We start from the raw sequence: 22,968 nt of genomic DNA on the forward strand, positions 1-22,968 counted from the left end.
CAGTGACACAGCATTCAGACTGCGGACTGTACTCTTCCTCTTCCGATGAACTTGTCTTTCGCTAAAGGACTCTGGCCGGCCCTCCACGGGCCAACAATGTAAAGTGGGGTTTGCATGACCCTGTACTGTTCCAGCTACAACACTCCACTGAATGTGCATTAAACATTCATATTCACACAGATGTCTCATGTCTCTGATATTTCAAGTGTGGAAGTTTGGATGAATGTAGGGTCAGTGATTCCCCCTTACACTCACATGATGTGGGACTTGGGTCACAGGGTGCAACATTGCCGATTGAGGTCCGTGTGGCGCCGACACTACAACAGGAACACACGCATTAGTTACTTCCGTGTCATTGGTCACACCCTTACGCTCGACTGGCATACGCCAGGCCTGCCCACTCCACTTACGCTCACAGGGGGGGGGGGACAACGCTACATGTCCCAGGTCTTCCCTGTAGCGAACTGCTGATTACAGGTCTAGTTGTCAGCATGCCACAGCCACTCCCTCACGGCTGGTTTACACCCACACCACACCCATCCAGCACAAGCGTCACAGGACATGTGACCCTGCCAATAAAAAGGGCTGGCGCATGTTCTGGATGCCATTTCCACTCTCCATCTGGGTGTATCCGTGTGGGTATTATTTATGCATGAGGGTCTATGTCCTCGCCACATCACATTACCCAGTGCCAGAGGTGACATGATGGCGTCCGCACCACGAGACTCATCATAAAGGGTCCATGACTTGCGGTGCACAGACTTGGTGGCACCGGATACAGTGTGGCCGGCACATGCACACCGCCACAGGACAGTGACTTTCTGTGCACTGAGGTAAGGGCACCTAAAGAGCTGAGCGGGTGTGCAGCCTGTGATGATGCGCCATCCTGGCGGTCCGGACTGGTAAGGATTTCTGTGAGCCCTGCTGGACCGCAGTGTATGCCTGAGCCAGCGGGCAGTGCTAGCCTAGAGGCACGTGGTGTTACCTTGCGGTTCACAGAGTTAGTGACACCTAAGGGGCTGAGCGGGTGTCATAAGTCATAAGTCAAATGCTTTTATATAGCGCACAAATCACCGTAAGGTCTTAGGGCGCTTTGCAGTAAAGAACAACAACCATGACATGAGCTAGAGCTGCTGGTGTGGACGGATGCTGTGTCACGGGCTCTGATGACTATATGAATAGGAGGAATTACTGAGCAGTTTGGAGAAACTTTGGATTTACAACCAAAGAAAAGGAATAGACATAAGGGAGAATAATCCAAGATAAATATCAGATGGTTGGGTGAACATCAGTACAACGGAAGAAACTCTGATAAAAGAGTGAACAACGAAAGAAATAAAAAATCGCACCGAATCTATACTTAAGTCACGCTGTAAAAAGTTATTGGAACACAAGGTTGAAAAAAGAAAAACTGTAAACAGAATTTTTAGGTGTGCGAAGACAAAAGCGTCACACACAGAAAAGAATACTCCTGGGTTAGAGATCCCTATGCAATGTTCTGACGGGTCCTGAAGAAGGTGGTTTTCAATATCACTTATCCCACCGAAACGCGTTGACCAAGTCTATTATTGAATCCTACGGAATGTAGTGAATCTATTGTGATCTATAGACAAACAACTGAAACGTGCCAACTCGTACAGATGGAGTGTGCTGTGTGAATTGTGTGCAAGTAGTATGTATGTATGATGTTGGTTGCATGTTTCTCTACCCAGGTATGGATGCTAATTGTTAGAAGTTTTATGTGCAAATAATTTTGTAATATTGTACATTTTGTAAAAGAATTGCATTTGATTTGGAAAAAAAACAATTGTTTCTTGAAAGAAAATAGTGTTTAAAAAAATAAAGAGAAAAAGAGTTTATAAGAACCATGAAGGACTACATAAAGATGAATAAATAAAATGAAATAAGAAAGTATAAAGAAATAATTGGTCTTTTTGGTCTTTAATAGTGCCTAAGGTGGAATCTTTAACATAGATCCTTAGAATAAATGGGTCGTGAGGGAGAGTTTCTATAGGTCTGGTTGTTATTTTCCCCTCTTCTCCCTGACCCAGAAAGTAATTGTTTCAGAGGGGGTCCCCCTTTTCCTTTAAAGAACAACAACCATGACATGAGCTAGAGCTGCTAGGTAGCAGTTCTTTCGGAAAGAAACAGGTTGTTAGGTTTTTTCGAAACAGCTGGTGGTTGGTAATTGACAGTTTATGGGGGGGAAGTTTATTCCAAAAAAATGGAGCCACATATGAAAAGGACCGGCATCCACTCCACGCCATCCGTGCCCGTGGTTGTACTAGAAAAGATTTTTAGCTTGATCTTAATGATCTGGTAGGACGATACCAGACTAGTTTTTTAGCAAGATAAGCTGGCCCAGTGCTGTAAAGAAGTTTGTGAGTCAAACTAAGAACTTTAAAATGGCTTCTCTGACGGATTGGCAGCCAGTGTAATTGCTTAAGACTAGGTAAAGCGGCTGACCCAGGGGGAAGGCCGAGCACTAGTCTCGCCGCAACATTCTGCAGTGTTTGTAATTTAGAGAGAGAAAACACTCTTTGATTGTTGTGAATAGGGCATTGCCGTAGTCCAAACAGCTTATGATTAGACCTTGCGCGAGTGGTTTTCTAGTTTCCAGGGGTAGCCATTTGAAAATTTTACGCAGCTTATGCATGATCCCATAGCATGTGCCGGATAGTTGGTTGATATGGGTTTTCATTGAGAGAGAACAATCCATCATAATTCCCAGGTTACGAACCACCTCCTTGGGTGCGGGTGTGCAGCCTGCGATGATGCCGTGTGCAGTGATATGATCTCTGCCATAGAGAAATCAAGACCCTGAATCAAGTATGTGACCTGGTGGCCTGCGGAGCGGGGCTGCATAATGTGGAGGGTGCTATGTTCGCAGGCCCCGGGCTTGGAGCTTGCACCAGCACATGGTGGGCCCTCTTGGATACACACCAGTGGTGGAAGGTGAGCAGTGAGGCCTGGTTGCGCAGGGGCGGACAATCACCGCTGGGCGGCAGGAGGGGCTGGGAGGCAGAAATCTGTGTGTGCAGGGGCAGGCACGAAATGATGGCGTTTGCAACTGTATGGACTCTGCCATTCATGACTCTGGACTCTGTTTTAGATAAGGGACCTGGTGGACTGGAGTGTATACCGGCACGTGTTTGGAGACACACCGGTGGCAACAGGTGAGCAGTGAGGCCTGGGTCCGCAGTGTCGGCACTCTCTCTCCCTCTCCCTATCTTCCTTTCTCTCTTTCTCTCTATATCTCTCTCTCTCTTCCTCTATTGCTCTCTCTCTCTCTTTCTCTCGCTCTCTTGCACTCTCCCTCTCTCTTTCTCTATATCCCTCCCTCTCTTGCTCTCTCTCTCTCCCTCTCCTCCTTTCTCTCTCTCCTTCCCTTTCTCTATATCTCTGTCTCCTCTCTTTCTCTCCCTCTCTTTCTCTCTCCCTCCCTCTCGTTCTCTCTCTCTCCCTCTTTTTCTCTCTTTCCCTCCCTCTCTTTATTTCTTTCTCCCTCCCTCTCTTGCTCTCTCTCTCTCTCTCTCCCTCTCCCTCTCTTCCTTTCTCTCTCTCTCTCCCTCTCTTCCTTTCTCTCTCTCTCACCCTCCCTCTCTCTCTATATCTCTCTCTCCCTGTCTTTCTCTATTTCTCTCCCTGTCTTTCTCTCTCGCTCGCTCTCTCTCCCTCTCTCTCTCTCTCTCTCGCTCTCTCTCTCTCTCTCTTTCGCTCTCTCTGTCCTTTGATGAGCGCATGAAACACCTTTATCTAGAATTTTGTCTTGCAGGATGTGACTTACAGATTGTCCTGAGAAGACCGGCCATGACTCTTCATAATAGTTGTTTTGTGTTTACTGTGAATAAAACAAATTGTTTGGAAATTCTAAGATGAATGTGTGATTCTCCTTTTTCTGACCACACATGTACGTTAAGTGTCGTAAATGTGCGTCATCAGGCGTAATGTTTTGTTCATGATTTTGCTGTTTATGTAACATATCTTTGTCCGGTGGGGGGAGGGGCGCTGTTGCCCTCTTAGGGCTCCAGGCTGCATGGTCAGTAGCTCCATGGCATCTGTTGTTCTTCAGGTGTGGCTCTGGGCTGGGATCCCTTTGCTGGTGCAGGTTGTCGTCCGACTTTACACCAGGTCAGAGCAGGTGTTAAATTCCTGCTGCTAACACGCCTTATCGCCTGTTTTGGGATCTTATCGCCGATCTGGCTGGTCGTTGAGAATGTTGCGGAGTGGTGTTGTCGCAGCTTTTTGCACAGGAAAGCATACTCTGCATCTCATTCACGATAGTTGCCAGGGTCATCTGTGGCAATATTTTTGGCAGCTGCTATCGCAGGTAAACTGGTGATATCGACTGTTAGCACCAGCTTGTGAATGGGGTGATAAATTTATCACCACTTTGGCTGCGATAAAGTGCCAATAACTCGGCGATAAATCCTTGAGAATATACCCCCTAATGTGCATTTTGATTAATGCCGTACCATTATTAGAAGCTTTATATCGTCTAAAAAACAACCTAGAGCGAAAATGTCTGTTTTGCAACCTGATGTAAATCGGGCAGAGCTAGCATTACCACACCTGCAGACGTACTATCAGGCTGCTTAGCTTGATTTTATGTGCTACTCAAACAAATGATGGACGGAATGCTAAATAAATCATACATTCACCCCCAGTCAAAAGATCTGGGTTAAATCCATTGTTCTTTTGCTCACCGTGCCACCCCTAGGCTAGGTCGAAGCGGGTCACTTTTATCTGTTTAATTAACTATGTCAATGTTGCGCACGGTTACGATCTCTGGCAAAATCCTTAAACTTAGCTGCCTGGTGGGGGACAGAATAGTCACGATACATGCGCATGCCTGTTTTATTTACTAACCGCCCTAGCCGGGTGCACATCACATACATGACCCGTTTTTAACTTAACACAATTGTTTGTCTTGAAACCAGATACCGATTGACACGATATGCGGTACCTTATTTAGTTCTCCCTTAGTTAGGATCAGATTCAAGCACTGAGCCTAACACATCAAATTTTAGATAGGGTCGGAGGCTGGTTTTAAAGACCTAATGGGATAAGGAAACCCCAAAATACACTATACATACAGAAATATCCCAAGGTCTACACAAATATAGGAACACGCGTAGCACACCTCACCAAAGCTCTCTCTACAAACATTCAAAATCAATCCTGAAAAAGTATTAAATAAGCTTTCGGGTTCCCATCACTCACCTAACCAGGTGACATGCTTCATCATCTGGGTCTCCTTTGATAGTCAAACTAGTGACCATCAGGGCTACAACTCTACCATATTGATGGAGGAGCCCAGGGATGTTTTTTATCACTTTACAGATGTGAGCAAGAAGATTTTTAATGGAGTGTACGGGAAAAAAAGTGCAGTGCAACACTGAAAGTGCAGATTAAAATTGGAACGTGGCAAACCACAATATTTATTCCTGTCTGTCACGGTCCAAGTTAAAAACAGTGCAAGGAAACAGTTTCAACAGATAGCTGTTTCCAATAGTTAGATGGTCAACATGTTTCAGCACCCATAGGCAAAACTATTCCCCGTGCTTTCATCAGGACCTTTCCAATTATTTTTGCTACTGCAATAGTGAAAAAAAATAACGAAAAAAAGTCAATCAATGTGACATGTGTCCATGAATATGTCTTCATTGGAAACAATACAACCTCGTCACCTGTTTCCTACTGTTTATATTCCATCCTCAACGAATATTCGTATCTTTTGGAACTTCTCAAGTGTTTGAGGGAAAGACCTCACCCCACCTGGCAACGGCTCAGGATAAAGGAGGCACCACTCTGTCAGTCGGTACCTCTGACGGTCCTCCAAGCCGCCGGGGAGGTGCACTGAGCCACCAGATAAGCCTTGCCAAAGCGGGTCACTTTTCACGGTTTAATTAACTGTGTCCACGTGGCACACGGTTCTCGGGTTTGGCAAGACTCTTAAACCTAGCTGCCTTACCAGTGACAGAACAGTCACGATATATGCGAATACCTGTGTAATTGCTACTCACCATAGCCGGTTGCACATCAGATACGTGAGCCGTTCCTTAACACAACACAGAATGGTTGTTTGTAAACTAGAGACGGAATGACATTGGCACCTGGCATACTTTAACCTTTTAACAGATCCCTTATATCAGAGCACAAGTGATTTATTTCGCACAAAAAAGATGGTGTCGAGCAGAAATAGTTTCTCATATTGGCCGATTTATGTACATAGCTATGGGCCAACACACACCACCGCGAGCCGGTTTTTAGGCACATAAGTCACCTTAACAATTGTATAGCACATCCATTATTGCACATTCTTGCTCACAACTGAGATAGAAACTCTATCCTTATAGGTGATCGCAACGGCGGCACCGCCCTTCACGGATCTTCCCACCGGCTGGTGTTGAAGACCGCATAAAAGACAATTATGGTAGGCCACAACATGACCATATAAGCCCAGACGGCTTACTCTACCTGCACATAGCGGAGTTCTAATAGTATACTGCGCTTCTTTCCATAGGAATTTACGCCTTACATGAATTGGAGTTTGTCGGCTGACATTCCCCAACCGATCCATTGAAGAACTTTCTGTTGAAACATTTACCTTTTACCAAGGTAAGCATCGGGCACCTAGGCTTGAATTACTTTCAACACTGACACACATTAGGCCCTGAACTGATTTTATATTACATTCATAGGCTGTCCAACCTTCTTGCAGTCCTGAGGAAGGCCCGCCTTAGATGCTAATTAATCAGCGCATCCTCTTTTAGGGTCGAAACGTCAACGCTCTGTCTATGTATCTGTCCATACAGAGTTCCAATGAACTAAAGAAATAATATATCTGTTGGAAACTACTGTAACTTAGAGTGGACATATATGGTTTAAATATGATTTCTAGATGTAGGATCATGTTTGTTGTTTAATGTCTGTTGAGCACTCAGTCACCAAGTCACGACTTACCCACCCCATGTATTTTCAGTTGATGTATTGTGTGTTTTGGACAGCTTCCCAAGTATAATGAGAATCAAACCTACTAAAAGGCTGAATACAAAAGATTTGCCTTTACCTTTTAGTGTGGTCAGTTGTTTGCTTTATTACATTTTTTCCTTTGATTTTTCCTTTGGCATCAGTCGTGTTCCGTGATATATCACTCACTGGATATATCTTCACATTTGTATAGTCAATATATCTTCAATGTAAATGTGATTCCCAACAGAACCATTGTTTTTGTTTAGTTACACCGTGCCACCTCAATTTAGACCCAGCCATATGCAAATCAGTCTTGACCCTTTGCCTCATGGGAACAGTCCCGACCGAATTTCCAAGCCAGGTCCTCCCTGGACCGGAAACAAGCATCCTGAGACCAGTTTCTGGGTATTACCCTTCATCAGCCAGGCTAACTTGAATCCAGTGGCACAGTGTGCAAGGGACCCACGTCTGGGCATACCCGTCTCACTAAGGATGAAAAGTGCTACGCAAACAAATGATGGACGGAATGCTGAATAAATTAAACATTCACCCCCAGTCAAAAGATCTGAGTTAAATCCATTGTTCTTTTGCTCACCATGCCACCCCAATTTAGACCCAGCCATATGCAAATCATGGGAACAGTCCAGACTGAACTGCTAAGCCAGGTCCTACCTGGACCGGAAACACGCATCCTGAGACCGGCAGTTCAGTCTGACTGTTCCCATGAGACACAGGGTCAAGAATGATTTGCATATGCCTGGATCTAAACTTGGGTGGCATGGTGAGCAAAAGAAGGATGAATTTAACCCAAATCTCATGACTGGGGGTGAATGTATGATTTATTCAGCATTCTGTCCATCATTTGTTTGCATTGCTTGATTTTATGGCTGAATTGGTAGCAGCATCCCCAGTGTATGTTAATTTGTTATTGGCCCACATGATTAAGGAAAGTGAAATTAGCTTGCCGGTTTTCTCTCATCACGTATTCGGCTGTTTTTTAAATCTAAGGGTGTTCCGAGTTGTTATGCCTATACCCCACTACAAAACTGAGAGATATGGGGGCATTCACTAAAGGGACTTTACAGCGATGGAAAGCATTGGGGTTCAAGAAACTGGAAGATTTTTACAACAGAAGTAATCTGATTTCATGGGATTCTATAAGTCAACAACTTGATAATCAGAATTCGCTAGTCTGTTTTAGTTTTAATCAAATTAACAGTTTTCTTAAAAACAACTACGTGGAAATGGAGGAAGACACACGCTTTGCTAGTTCATCGAATAAATGTATCCAGGTTATCGGGTGCGGATAATTGGCATCATTTGTTACGCCAGTAAAGTAATCTGAAACCATTATCTGAGCTGCTGCAAAATATTTTTCAGTAAACCAATTGTAGGTTTAATAGAAGAGAATGGCAGGCGCTTAGTGAAGTAGGTGGCAGATTACTAAGAACTGTGAACTATAAAAGAATAGCGTTCTTATCTAGATGGATAGCATATTACAAACCACATAGGTTACACAAGATATTTCATTCCTGATCAGTGTTTTAGGTGTAATGAAATTGAATGGGGCAGATGGATGCATATCTTTTTGGACTGCTCCAGGCTGTAACAATTTTAGAGCAAGGCTTTCCATTAAATAAGTCAAACTACCCACACTACAACTTTGGTATTGCTTGCTTTATCTCATCAGGAATCCGCCTTCGTAAACCTCAGCAATATTTTATATTGATAGCTATTACGATGACCTGCCTGTTGATTTTGCTGTGCTAGAAAACAGATACTGTGCCTACTTACCATCACTGGTTCAACAAAATGATTGGGATCAAAGCCTTTGAGGACGTCTTTGCCAAAAACTTGGGGGTAACTGAGAGGTTTGAAGCAGCCTGGGATCCTTTCTTCTCAGGGGAGCAGTTTTTTCCAGCATGGCACTAATTAATCCAGAAGGTTAATAGGGTTTTCAACATCTGGCCAGTGGACATGACTGCGGTCACGTAGCTGGAGTGTATCGCTCCTCAACGGCACTGTCAGGTACTGTGTCAGCGCACCTGGGCTGTACACGTGGACTGTGATATTGATCGATGGCTGCCTCATTAAAAATCTGGACCTGCTGCGAGATTGCTGTTTGGTGGTTTCCATGCTGCTGTGAAGTGTGGAGACGCTGTGCAGTGCTTGTTTCTGGTGCCATGTGGGGACCTGCGGCCTGATTTCAGTGGGATTGCGAGCTGACACCACATTGGGATTGAGAGGAGGGTCCAGAAGGTGGTAAAGAGCTGCGCGGATCTGATTATGCTGTTGCACTGAAGTGACCAAGATGGCAGCACAGCAGTGGAGGTGAAGGTAGGCCACGTGGGATGCCTTGCGCAACTGAGCTCCTTCGGAGTGTTGACCGAGGGGGCTCCAGGGGTTCCCAGCAGTCGCTTAGAGCAGGAAGAGCTGAGAGGCCTACGGCGGTGATACCCTGCTGGGGAACGGCCCAAGTGGAGAAGTGCAGCTTAAAGGGGACAGAGACAGCTGAGAGCCCTGAAGTGGCACTAGCTGCCCTAGCAAGGCTGCAAAGAGAGCAGCGCCTGATTGGATTAGCGGTACAGACATTCTGGCTGAACAGGGTGGCAGGGACTGAGCTGCAGGCACCAGATAAAGAGCATATCAGGGAGGACCACCTGAGAGGAGCGATAGCAGAGCTGCGGGAGCTCCAGGCCTCTGGAGAGTTGTGGCAGGGAGTGCATGCAAGAACCACGGTGGGGGAGTCCAGGAAACCTGATCACCCACGCATAAATGAGAGGAGGCTCCTGGGGACCAGTGAGGCAGACAAAAGGCAGCTTGTGATGGGCAGCAAGGCTGGGCAAAGTCCTCGGAGCCCACTTCAGTGCCCCACTGCTATGATGCATGGGAGACCAGCAATATTAGATGTGGACACGGCTCGCCCATAAAGACACCACTTTTCATAATGGGGTGGAGGATGCAGCAGTCACAATAAGTGCATGTACAACTAGCCTTCCTTCATTAGTCTGTCCAAACCGGTCATTGTTTGCCATCAATGCTGCAGCAGTCCTGGAGAAATGTGTCATGGGAGTGCTTTTGTGTGTGCGTCTGTGCGTGTATGAGGGGGTGTGTGCAGACGCACGCGTGTGCATGTGTGTGCCTGTGCGTGTATGAAAGACTATGTTCACATTTGTGTGTGCTTGTGCTTGTCTGTGCGTGTGATGACGTGGACATGTATTTGGGTGTTTTTGTATTAGACCATGGGATTGTATGTGTGCTTGTGCGTGTGGCTGTTTCTGCATGCGTGCTTGTATGCGCCCTCTGTTCGCGTATGAGAGTGTGTGCGCACATTTGTGTGTGCTTGTGCATGTCTGTGCTTGTGATGGTGTGAATGTGTGCATGTATTTGTGTGTATGTCTTTGGGTATTTTTGTTCTGGAGCATGTGATTGTATGTGTGCTTGTGTTTTTGATAGTTTCTGTATATGTGCTTGAGTGTGTGTGCGTGTCTGCGTGTTTGAGAGTGTGAGCTCATTTGTGTGTGCTTGTGCATGTGATGGTGCTTGCGTGTGCATGTATTTGGGTGTTTTTGTATTAGAGCATGGGATTTTGTGTGTGCTTGTGTTCTTGGATGTTTTCTGTCTATGGGCTTGTGTGTGTGCGTCAGTGCGCATCTGAGAGTGTTTGCTCACATTTGTGTGTGCTTGTGCATGTCAGTGCCTGTGATGGTGTGTGCACACTGGATTTGTTATTCTCTGGCGGCCGCTGTCCTGGATATTGATTTTAATTGCAGATGCCTGACCTTAGGATGGCCACCAGTGTACCAGTGTACAGGTCAGTCCCCTGTCTGACCCCAATGATGGTTTCCATAGTGGTCCCCTACACGTTTTAACTTCCCTGGGCCAACAATTGGACATTGACCAGACCTTGAACCAATCCCCTAACCTGCCTAGACATCAGGACTTGGAACCTGCGGAACTTACCCCAGACTGTGGAGACCTAGCGATTTGGCTGATGCCCGGTGGAGCTACCATATAGCTAAAGAGGAGATGGGTTGTGGACTCCCCCCTCCTGCCGTCACCTACCCAGCCGGACCTTGGGCAGATGTACCCCTCGTCGCTACGTCCTATCTTTCTCCTACCCCTTTACCCTATCCCCTTACCCTTCCTTGCTCCATTCACCTTGTTCTTTAAATGCTTTTCTTGATACTTATGTAACTTTTAACTGATGTAAATTGCAACATTATTGTTCCTCATGTAAAGCGCTCTGATTCCTTCGGGTCTAGCCAGCGCTATATAATAACTCATTAATTAAATTTGTTCCCATTTAGTACTCTTTCTCTCTTTGTCTTCCTCCCTAGCTCCTAGCTCCTAGTCCCTCTCCCCTGAATTCTCTCACCTTTCTTGCTAGTCTACCTAGCCCCCTGTCCTTTGTGCCCTTTGACTAAGCACTACTTCTCCCCGTGTTGGGGAAAGATCCAATATTTACACTCTTGAGTCTCAGCGAACCCGCTGAGAGAGTCCACTGCGCCAAGGGAACCACTCACAGCTGAGGTATGGTATGGCACCCCTTGCCAAAGCACTCCCTCTCCCCTTTTTGGGGCAGGATCCAGTATGTAGGCCTTGGAGTCTCAGAGACCCCTCTGAAAGAGTCCATTGTATAAAGGGAGCCTCCCGCAACTGAGATAGGGAAGGGATACCACTTCCCCTGGGATCACAGCTTCCTGGACTTTGGACGTTGCTTTGACTCGTCTACCGGTTTGTGTCCCCGTCGCCCTTCCCCTCCTCTTTCCATGCGGTGTCCTTCACCCTCCCCTCCTCTTTCCCGCCTTCATTACCTGTCTACTTCCCCAGCTCCGTCCCCCTCCCCTGAATCTTTCCCCTTGCTTGCTTTTCCCCTTACGTGTTTGTACTTATTGTTTATCTCGACCTTACAAGTAACTATGTTGCCATGCTCTAATAACTGTGTAACCTTTGTAACGATGTAACCTGTAACTATGATCTGATGCTCATGTAAAGCGCTCTGATACCTCCGGGTCTAGCCAGCGCTATATAAAACCTTTAAATAAATAAAAAATAAATTAAAATATTCTAGGGAAAAATTCTATATGCGGCTCTATCATTTACACTGGCTAGAGTGGTGTATTGCACATTTTGTCTCACTAAACTGTATCGTTAAATGGTATTAGTAGTGAATGGATTCAACTCAGTGGTGATTTGCATTTTTGCATCTTCGATATGCCTAGGACAATGTGTTTTATACAGGTCTGTTTTGCGCTATTTGCACTCTTGCACTTTGATATCGGCTATTGCTGCTATTGAGTATGGTATTGTATTGTCATCTTTTTTACATTCTCACATTGGATATCGCTGCAATTGTTAATGATCTTATCGGTGGACAGTGTTAATCTTATTTTCAATGAGTTGTATCGATGGATGTAGGATTATTATGCAAAAGATTTTTATCTATTTGGGTTTGAGGCACACGATTTCTACCCATGCACGTTTTTATTAGTTACTAGCAGCCCGTCCCGACCTTGTCCGGGAGCAATAAGGCTTCCCTTACCCCTGCCTCCCCAGACAGTGCCCAGCAGCCCATGCCCCCACCCGCCCCGTCCCCCGCCTGCCCCGACCCCCGCCTGCCCCGACATTGTCCCCGGAGCCTTACCTCAGCCGCCGCTCCTTAGTTCACCGCTCCTCGCCGCTCTGTTCCTCACCGCCTGTCCGCCGCCGCTCCTCCCCCGCGCCATGTCTGCCTCTCCACTGCTTGCACCGCCGCTGGCCTGTCCGCTGCTCCTCACGTCACCGCTCCTCCCCCGCTCCTCGGACGCCGCTCCCCCCCGTGCTCCTGACGTGAGCACGCACGTCGCGGCCGTCGCTACTTTGGAGGGACTACTTTTTTTTTTTAATATACATTTTGTAAATAACGTTTATTTTTAATATTTATATAGCCTATAACCATCTACACACCCTGACGATTTCAACGGTGTATCGGGTGTGTAGATTGGAGGTGTGGTTCCCGAGTTTACCCGCCTCAAAGCCTGAAAGTTCTTACTTTATTATAGTAGTATAGATTATCGCTATTGCATATTTTATCATTTTATTTTTTTATTAAGAATTGCTGCTATTATCAAGGATTTTTAAATGTTTTACTATGTAATAGATTTATTGCCTCTCAACCTGCTCAATAAAAAAAGTATAGAAGGGCAATTAGAGAGGAGTGGAACCCCTACCTCAACACAATAACAATCAAGATCCAGATTGATAGATCGTGTTATGGGAGGTAACACAAAAGAGTTGGCGGGATTTAGGTGTAAGGTATCATATGGAGGGACATTATGTTTCTGGCTCAAAATTATTCACAACACAAACACACTGTAGAGAGAGGGGACGAGGAGCTATTAGAAAGAAACTAGGTCCAGTACCATTTCTCCCGAGGACTAACGTGGTAGACACTGAGGGGTAGCTGTCCCTAAAGAAGAAAAGAGAGTGGCAACCTACTCTGGTTTGCACATGTGTAGGAGTAGTATGTCTCAATAAAGTTGGGATGTTTTAGAAAAAGGGGGAATTTCTCCTTTAGTATATAGTGCACTCACACATCCTTGTGAGTGTCATGCTTCATCATCGGGTGTGGCTCCTCGAGGGGGTGGCGCTGCTGTCCACCACGGGCCCCGCGAGAGGGCTCTTTATCGGAGATCTTTTTAGGAGACGCCGCAGTTGTGCATGCGGGTGTGTTGGCCTAGAACAGTAAGTGAAAAAGTGAGTTAAAATTACCAGTCGGCAGTGGCGGCTGCCCGATTGGGGCGTGGGGGCATCCCCCCCACTGCTTTCTTGCAGTGCGAGAAGGCAGAAACATAAATGGTAATAACTACCATTTATGTTTCTGCTTCTTGCGCTGCGAGAAAGCAGAAGTGCCTGGTTGGGGGTGGGCGGTCCTGCTCGAGGGCAGGGGGGAGTGGCTTGTCCACTGTTGGGGGTAATAACTGTTTGCTCGTCCCTGGGGCCGACCAAACAGTCAATACCCATAACAGTGGGCAAGCCATTCCCCCCCTGCCCACGAGCAGGACCGCCCACTCTCCCTTTTTCTCTATGTGAGAAAATGGCCCGGGTGGGGCACGCTCCGAAGTGCCTCACCAATCACAACGCTGAGATTGCAGTGTTGTGATTGACGGAGGGGAGGGAGGGAGGTTGCCTTTCATGATTACGAGTAGAGGTGCAGCCGGAACTGGAAAACGCAGGACCGGACGGCGGAAAGCTGAGGTGGCGCAGGACGGTAAGTTTAAAAAAAATTTTTAATTAAACCCCTCCTGCCTCCCCCATCCCCTCCGCGACAACCCCATTTCCACACCCACCCCACCGCCCGTCATGCCGGCCGCGACTGACTAAGAGTAAACACTTCCATGTGTTTTAGAAAAACTGTTTTTGAACTTTGAAGAGTCTGTCATATTTTCAAGTTTGTTGCAAGATATACAAAAAACGCTTAATGTTCATCCTGTGCGCGAGCTCTTAGAGCCATGCCAGGCCTTTCGCTCGCCTCTGCCGCTTAATTTATTGCTGCGCCCACATCTACCTCTGAGAGATCTTTATTCCGTCTTCTTGGGAGGATAGTGGCTGGGCGTTTATAAAGAAGCCAGCGCAGCTGCATTCTTTACAAAAGCAAGGAATTCAGCTCCTCTCGCCCAGGACCGCAGAGCTGCTCTCGAGGACATGGCTGACTATAAAATACAAGTGGAGACAGGCTGGGCGCTCCATGCCAGTACCCTGGACTCCATCTCTATCACCCTGGTGGGGGCCCAGGGCTAGGGTGAAAAGTGCCTTCTCCAGGGCCGGACTGGCCGTTGCAGGCACCGGGCAATCCCCCGGTGCACTGCAAGGGTTGGGGCGGTTAAATGTTAAATGTTAAATGACACTTTTTAAGCGCGCTAACACCCGAAGGTTTCTTGGCGCTTGCTGGAGGGACATCTGAGGTGAAAACAGAAAAAAGATTACCCAGAGAGAGTGAACAGAAAAGTCTTAAGGAGTTTCCTAAACTGAAGAAGGGAAATACTGGATTTAATGGCCAGGGGAAGGGAGTTCCAAAGTTTAGGGGCAAGAAGAACAAATCGGCGACCCCCAAATTTATTGATTTTAAATTTGGGGATGACAAGCAGGTGAAGGTGAGCAGAACGGAGGGGACGTGCTGGTTGATACAAGGTAACCAGGGATTTCAAGAAAACAGGACAGGGGTGGTGAAGGGATTTAAATACCATACAACCCATCTTGAAGGCTGCCCTCTCCTTCACTGGCAGCCAGTGAAGCTTGCGGAGCAGATGCTTCGCGGATTGCCACCTAGGGATCTTAAAAATGAGACGGGCTGCCTGATTCTGTACGACCTGGAGGCGGTGCAGGAGGAATTGTGGGAGTGCATGGTAAAGGGAATTGGAAAAATCAAGGCGCGATAGGACAAGGGACATGACGACCTGACGACCTGACACAGAGCCGCGTGTGGGAGTAGGTGCCTGATCTTACGGATTTTTCGGTGTTGGAACATTCACGAAGAAATCGTGGCACCCACTTGAGCTTTAAGCGACAATTCAGCGTCGATCGTCACCCCCAGACTCCTAACGGCCTTGAGTGGTGTTGGTGGAGGACCCAGTTCGGGGGGCCAAAACTGCGGGCCTCAGTGTGCAACACTGGAGCCAGGGAGAAGCAGCTCGGTCTTTCCAGGATTGAGTTTTAACGGATTCAGATTCATCCATTGTTGGATATGAGTTATAACGGCGTGGAAGTTGTTAATTGCCTGAGGAGAATCAAGTGGAAAGACGAGCTGCAAATCATCAGCATAATTGAAGACGGTACCGTCCCAATTATGAAGGGAGCGAATTAAAGGACGAAGATAAAGATTAAATAATAACGGGGAAAGTGAAGAGCCTTGAGGGACACCGCAAGTGATGGGGGATTTTGACGCAGTGAAGGGACCTAGACGTACAGCTTGCGATCTTCCTGTCAGGAATGATTCGACCCACCTAAGAGCAGAACCTTGAATGCCAGCCTGTCCGACACGGTGGAGAAGGATGTCATGATCCACCGTGTCGAACGCGGCCGACAGGTCCAGAAGGACCAAGGCCTGTGGTCTCTTGGCATCGGCATTCCCTCTCAAGGTGTCCATAACTGCTAAAATAACGGCTTCCGTAGAATGGGCCGGCCTAAAGCCGGCCTGATTGAACTCAAGGAAGCAAGAGCTCTCGATGAAGTTCGAAAGACACCAGGTAACGTGGGCTTCGAGGAGTTTTGACAGATAAGGCAGCAAGGATATTGGTCGATAGTTAGAGGGTTCAGCGGTGTCCGCCCCTGGTTTTTTCAGAAGCGGCACGAGAATAGCTTCCTTAAAGGAACTGGGGACTGTGCCTGAGATGAGAGATGCATTCAAAAGAGGTAGTATGCATTCAGGCAACTTAAGGCAAACGTCACGTAGAACCGAGGGAGGACAATGGTCGTTCGGAGAGCCTGATTTTACACGGGTGGCTAATTTCGCTAAGGTAGGGGGGTCTAGGATAGGGAACAGAGTGAGAGATAGAGGGTTATCCAGGGAAGCATCAAGAAGTAATGACGGCTGTGAGGCGGGGATAATAGAATCTTTTATTTTATTTTTTTTTGGGCCCCTGGGGGCCGTTTTTGTTACAGGCTGTTTTTGCAGCATAGCTGCATAGCTGCAAAATCGGCCCTGTAACAAATTCGGCCGAAAACCGGCCCCGGCATAGAGCTCGGTCGCACCACCTACCTTTCCAAGGGGCCGGCCGAGCACTTTGCCGGGGCCGGTTTTGGTTCCCAGTCTGGGCCTGGCTTTCTCGATCACTTTGGCCATGATTTCCTTCCAGCCGGCAGAGGGTTGAGAGAGCACTGTGTGTCACTGTTGGCAATTAAAAGTGTCATCATGACACTTCTAATTGCAAACAGTGTGCATTTCAAATCTACCAATCAATGGACTGCTTGAATACCACCCAGGATACGTGGCGCAGAAGCACTGGCAGGCCGCACTGCTCGGCGCGGGTGCTCAAACCCACGGACCCCAATTAATGCCGTCGGCGTAGCCGGCTTTACCCACCACATCCTGTTTGCAAAACACAATCAGGCTGGCGGGTAGATTTATTTCGTTAGATATTTCGGGGTTACAGCGCTCTTCTTGGGCTACTTCCTCTCTTCAGTCATTTTGTGAGAAAATGACCTTTCTCGCAAGCACAAACCTGAAGGAATGCTCCTTCTGTTATGAGGCCGGCCAGACAATATAAAACAGAACAGTGGGAAAAAAACGCTACCGCGAAATGCTAAAAATGTAAGCTTTTTTACTGGAGGAGGGGGGCACACAGAAGCTTTAAATCGTTAAAATCATAAAGTAACATTATTCAGAGGGTTGACAAATGTTTAATGGCATTGGAAACATACAACTTTGCTTTGCCATTTACCAAGCTAATATAGTCCCCACTGCTTTTTGTACAGCCGAAATTATTGCTATGAATTTATATTGCTCTTACAAAAGACACACGGGCATTTAATGAATTACAGTTTAATGCTTCAAAACTTTACAGCTATAATTCCTTGAAAAGTCAAGTCCTAAAGTTATAAATTTAAATTGTGTCTGCCTTTTGTTTTATGTGCTCTGTAAGAAGGTATTTAATAATTCTCAAAAGCTTTCGCCAAGTGATACATTTTTTGGGGAAAATGTCTCTCCTTGAAAGCACTTTCCGAGGCCCTTTCCTCACAGCCTAACGTCTCTCCCATTCCCTCTCTATCTTCCTCTCTTTCTCTCTCTCTGCCATAGTCTCTCCAGCTCGTCATCAATGTGTCCCTTGTTCCCCCACTACCTGTTGCTTTCCCACCCTCCCTGCCTCTGCTCCGAAGTTGAATCTTTTGCAAATGCCTCCTGTGCTCCCTTTCCCTCATGACACATTTCCTTTTCTTTTTCATGAAAACATTTTTTGAAGGTCTGATAGCTGCAATTTGTTCCTAGGTCACTCCTTTATCTTTTAGTGCGCTTCCACACTTATTTAAAAAAATGTTGTACCACTCCAAACTTGGCAACTGCCATCTTGGAAAAGTAAATTAAAAGTAAAAAAAAGATAGCAAAAATAGCCAAAGCATCATAACGGAGTGTGCGCATGGATGGTGAAGCATGTGCACATATTTGGCTTATAAAAGCTTTTTTGTTTTTGGTGATGCTGTTCCATATCAGCAAACATGCATTTTTTAGTTTTTGCTAAATGCGGTACAGCGTTACCAATTACCACAGGCAAAGCAAAGGGGCAGGTAATGGCATTGAAGGAGGAGAACATTGCTTTGCCAGTGCTCACTGTGCCATGTGAGCCTCTATGCATGGAAGTATTTTGACTTGGACAAAAAGTGGGAATGCCATCCAAAATTGTAGGGATATAATAGATAAGAACGTGCAACTAAGGCGATGTTCACGTGGATAAACGGAATCCCAATAGTCGGTTCCTGCATCAGTATATGTAGAATAAGTGATGTCAGAGGGTGGAGAGTCATGTGATGTGACGAGAACATTGTGCTGTCCAAGCATGATGGGTCATGAAACAGAACATTGTGGTTTCAGGGTTATAGGAAACAAGACAGATATCGTGATGTCAGAGTGTTATGGCACTCTGGTTTAGATGGTGTACGGTGGCTTTTCTCAATCTTGTGAAGGCATGAGCATCGTTTTTATTCTGCAATTAAAGATTTTAGCTAAATCTTTAATTTTAAAAGTGCCGTGTGTGCGTGTGGTGTTTGTGTAATTGCATGTGCGTGTGTGAGAGAGAAAATTTATATTTTTTCAGTGATATGCATGCTCCATCACGGTAGGGGTTCTGGTGACGAAGTACACAAAGACGGTTTTTTGTATTTGTTATACTGCATGTTTATTTCAGGTGCTATTAGCTTTAATAACGTACGTGTCTTCCGCAGAATCATGTTAATTGAAAACAGTATGTGAAACACTTGAGAGTGCGGTTTGGTTGCAATTAGTAACAATACCAACATGTTCAGTTATGTTAGTCACAAGGTGGAGTTTTTCTGAATACTTTGAGTCACCCATCTGTAGAAGATGGAGCATTTCTGGCAGGCCTTTGTCACTGAGCACTTGAAATCTTGTTCTTATGGGGGCAGTAAAACCACGGAAGACAGGATGCCTGGTTCTTATGGCGTCATTGTGCAAGTCAGGCGCAGCACTTTGTTCAACCACTCACTGGTATTAACATTGGCGTGGTGAAAGTGGACATTTACAAATTAGTCAAGAGAGGTTTCTGTGACCTCAAATTTGCTTGAAAATGCACCATTTGTCTACTCTTTTTTCAAAAAATTTCAACCCCCATTAGGTTGTTCGATCTCGCTCGCTACGGTGCAGTATGACAATTATTTTATGCCTCACCTGTTTCAAATGTCACCAGCCGCCACTCCCAGCCGGTACCCAAAACCTAGTTTTATTCGGGGGTCCGGATGGACATACAACTCCTACACTTATGTGCAAACCAGAATAGGTTGCCACTCTCTTTTCTTCTTTAGGAACAGCTACCCCTCAGTGTATACCTCAAAATTATTCACACCAGCAATGAAGGAACCTAGCAGCATGTTACGGAAAAATAACCCAAGACACAGTAAACCATTAACAATAGCATTGTAATGCCACATTGCCAAACTCAGACAACAGTTATTTTGTAAATGTCAAATAAATGAAGACCGCAAGTAAGCTACCCCAATAGGTCACATGAGCAGGAGCAGCAATGAAAGAAAGACGAATGGCTCTTCTTCAATGTGTTACTTATAGAGTTACCTAATTGACCATTGGTTGTCTTTCTTATTGTTCCATTGGTGCATTTCAAGCTACAGTGCACTTTGGCAAACAGAAATTTGTAGTATACAAACCTTTTTTGTTGTTTAGGATGCATTATGGATAGAATTTACATATAATCAACCCTTCCGATCTTAACATAAAACGCTGCAGGGTTTAATTTAATGATGTACCTTTATTTTCAATAGGATTTCAATCAATTCAAGACTCCATTGCATCACTCCAACAAATACAAGAAACTAAAGTGAAACTAGAGACCAAGAAATTTCAGAAAGACATCAAGCACATACGACGCAAGATGACTGAAATCAAGGATTTCTGAGAGATATTACAGTATCAACATTCACCTTCGTTAATTACTCTTGTGATTTTGCTTTTATATTACGCATATTCAAAATGGCAAGTCAAATTACTTTTAAACAGCTCGTCTATAATATATCAGCAGCATGATCTACTACATATCCTTTGATATTTCATCAAACTATCGGAAATCCAACAGCATGCCAATAATAACTTCATTTAATGGGTCTTCTTGGTAAGGACTGCCTCATGTGACCGCGGAGCATGCGTTTCTACGAGGCAAAAATGGAGAAAGACAACATACCCTTTCCATTGGATTGATTTACACAACACAATGAGAATATACTCTAGACGGTGCACCACAAAGTGTTTAATCCTTCCAGAGAAACGTGGTGAAAAAACTGAAATATATGTTGATATTTTTGTGCAGCAACAGTAATTCATGATGGTTATCTAAACAAATGTCTAGTTAAAGATACATCTACTTATTGAGCAGGAAAGAACAAACATACCTCCTCCATTGTGCAACATCTTCCGAGTGCCGGCACGTAGATCTTTTGTTCCTTTCAATGAATCTCCTTCCACTATAAGACTTACACCAGTGCTTCCTAGGCCTAAGTCCTAGGATGGATGAGATCATTTATTTTTCTGCCCCAACTACACTGTGTGGAAGTAATACATTTTCGTTCATCATGCCTTTCTGCCAGGAGTTAATTTTGTTTCTAGCATGTGGTTGAAGTCTTTCATTGTTGCTACACCACAGCCAGATACCAGGTTCTACATATCAGAAAGGTGCACACAACTTAACTCTCAGACAGCCAAATCTATCATCAACAACCCTGTAATTTGTAAGGTCGATAACTTAAAAGCATCCCGCAGTGTGTTCAACTTAATTTACATATTCATCTTTAACATAAGTGTTCTTTTTTAACATCTCTGGCAGACTCTAACCTCCTCCAATTTACTGGAAGCTGGTTCGATATCTGCAAAAATAAAGCCCTCTATTAATTTCTTTCCTTGGCCCACATGACCATCAGCAATACCTCTATGAATTACCTCTCTTGTAATCTCCTCTGCTGTAACCTTTCCTGACCCTACAGTCCAACAACCACAATCTCTTTGATATTCCCATATCATCCTGTGCCACCTCCTAATTTAGAACTTTCACTCCACTGCAAATCCCAACCAATTGAACTCAGGGCCACTCCTTCATGTTCTGTGTTCAAGGGTGTTTTAAATGTTCATCTTCCTCACACTGAGGGCCAACATGGAATACATCCAACACCCTGAATTCCATTACACATACTTCCTTTTAGGTGGTCCATTGTGAAAATATGTACCATATGTCTTATTTAATACAAAGCAGTGCCCACTATAAAATGAAGACACACATCCAACTATTTGCCGTATATATCATTGCAATGTTCTACGAAACGTTTCAATTTGCAATGCTCATGATTATCAAGACAAACAATAATCAACATTGTGCACACAGACCTGTGATATTTGTAATGGTTTCCATGTTAAGGTCTTTGACATTTCTTATCTTTGGTCTGCAGAGATAAACTTTTGGTAAATAATGTGCATTCCTAGTCACTTTTATGGAGTCATTCTGAATGATCAACATTGTAGTTGTTGATTTATCCATGTGCACTGTGAAGTGACCTTTAAGATGTCCACTCATCCCATCAATGAATGGCAGCAGAGGGGTGAGAGGTCTGTGCTTTTCTAAGGAAATGTATCTTTTTCACTGCAAATTACTGTGGCTCTTTTTCCCGATTTTTTTACTCGCTGTATCATTGAGGTTCGTAGTTCTGTCCAGTTTGTAAACTGGACAGATACTAAGAAATACAATCAAGGTATTTAATTCACATTGAAGATATAATTAATTTCGAATATTGTGCTCACATTTTTGCTTGACGTCATTTATTTTTAGTAATAATTATTGTTTTCTAATATACTCCATTCCAGGTCTCCACCATTGCCTGCTAAGTTTCCTTCTTTTGTGATGCCACTCTCTTCTGCCCTTACACAGGGACCTTCCCTCACTCTACAATCAATGAACATCTATCCTAGAAATCTACATGGTAAAGACAATAATATAGTTAAATCAATCTGCACTTTGAAGATGATATCTTCAAGAGAAGGGGTTTACAGACTAGGGTGACTACCTCACTCTAGATCAGTCCAGGGAATTCCTGTCACTACCTAATGTATTTTGGGAACTGTAATCTTGGTTCATGCACAATCACCTAATTAGATTAGCACACCCGGTAACAATTACTTGCAGGGGAAACATCCAGGACTGGAAATATTGTATGTAATAGCATGAAGCGAGCTGGTCACCACAGTACAGAGAGAAAAGTAAACTATATTTTGATTTAGTTTTGGAGGACTACCATGGGTAGTGGCATAGGTTGATGAGAGCAACAGAGAAGAAGTGATCTAAAATATTACATTGATTCAATTATGAAGGGCTTCCTCGGGTAGTGACATAGGTTGATGAGAGCTCCAGACAATAAGTTATCCAACGTATATCATGAAAAACTGCTCAAAGCTGTGCTCTTGATAAGTAGGGACGTGGCGTGGGGGACGTAGCCCAGAGTTACATGGATGGCATCCAGTATTGTATTTGTTTCTACAAGAATGACATAGTTACCAGAACTAAAGGGGATAGGCAAGTGGTTTAAGACATGGTCATAGAAGGGAAACTGAGTATTAATGGGGGAACGTGTTAGAGGCAAGAAGGTATTAGAACAAGAGACTTCCTGTGTGATAGTTGGGATTGATGTCTGTGTTTGTCATGGCACGATCATAGGGGAGTTGAGTGTCTTTTGTTGATGGTTTTCAAATTTGATTTGAGATTGGAGGCAAGGAGTTGCTCTTGGATACCT

The 22,968-nt window shown here is 45.0% G+C and overlaps 1 protein-coding gene across 1 annotated transcript in view; it reads left to right on the forward strand.

Annotated features, from left to right (window-relative positions):
• The window catches only part of FAM81B (family with sequence similarity 81 member B), a 563,148-nt gene extending 541,178 nt beyond the window's left edge, over nt 1–21,970 (forward strand). Inside the window, exon 9 of the mRNA XM_078675398.1 lies at nt 19,963–21,970. Within this exon, the coding sequence (XP_078531524.1) occupies nt 19,963–20,096 (134 nt within the window). The 3' untranslated portion in view covers nt 20,097–21,970. The remainder of the gene's footprint in view (nt 1–19,962) is intronic.
• The last annotated feature ends 998 nt before the right edge of the window (nt 21,971–22,968 follow it).

Source organism: Lissotriton helveticus, chromosome 2_1 (genome assembly GCF_964261635.1).
Source record: "Lissotriton helveticus chromosome 2_1, aLisHel1.1, whole genome shotgun sequence".
Lineage (NCBI taxonomy): Eukaryota > Metazoa > Chordata > Amphibia > Caudata > Salamandridae > Lissotriton > Lissotriton helveticus.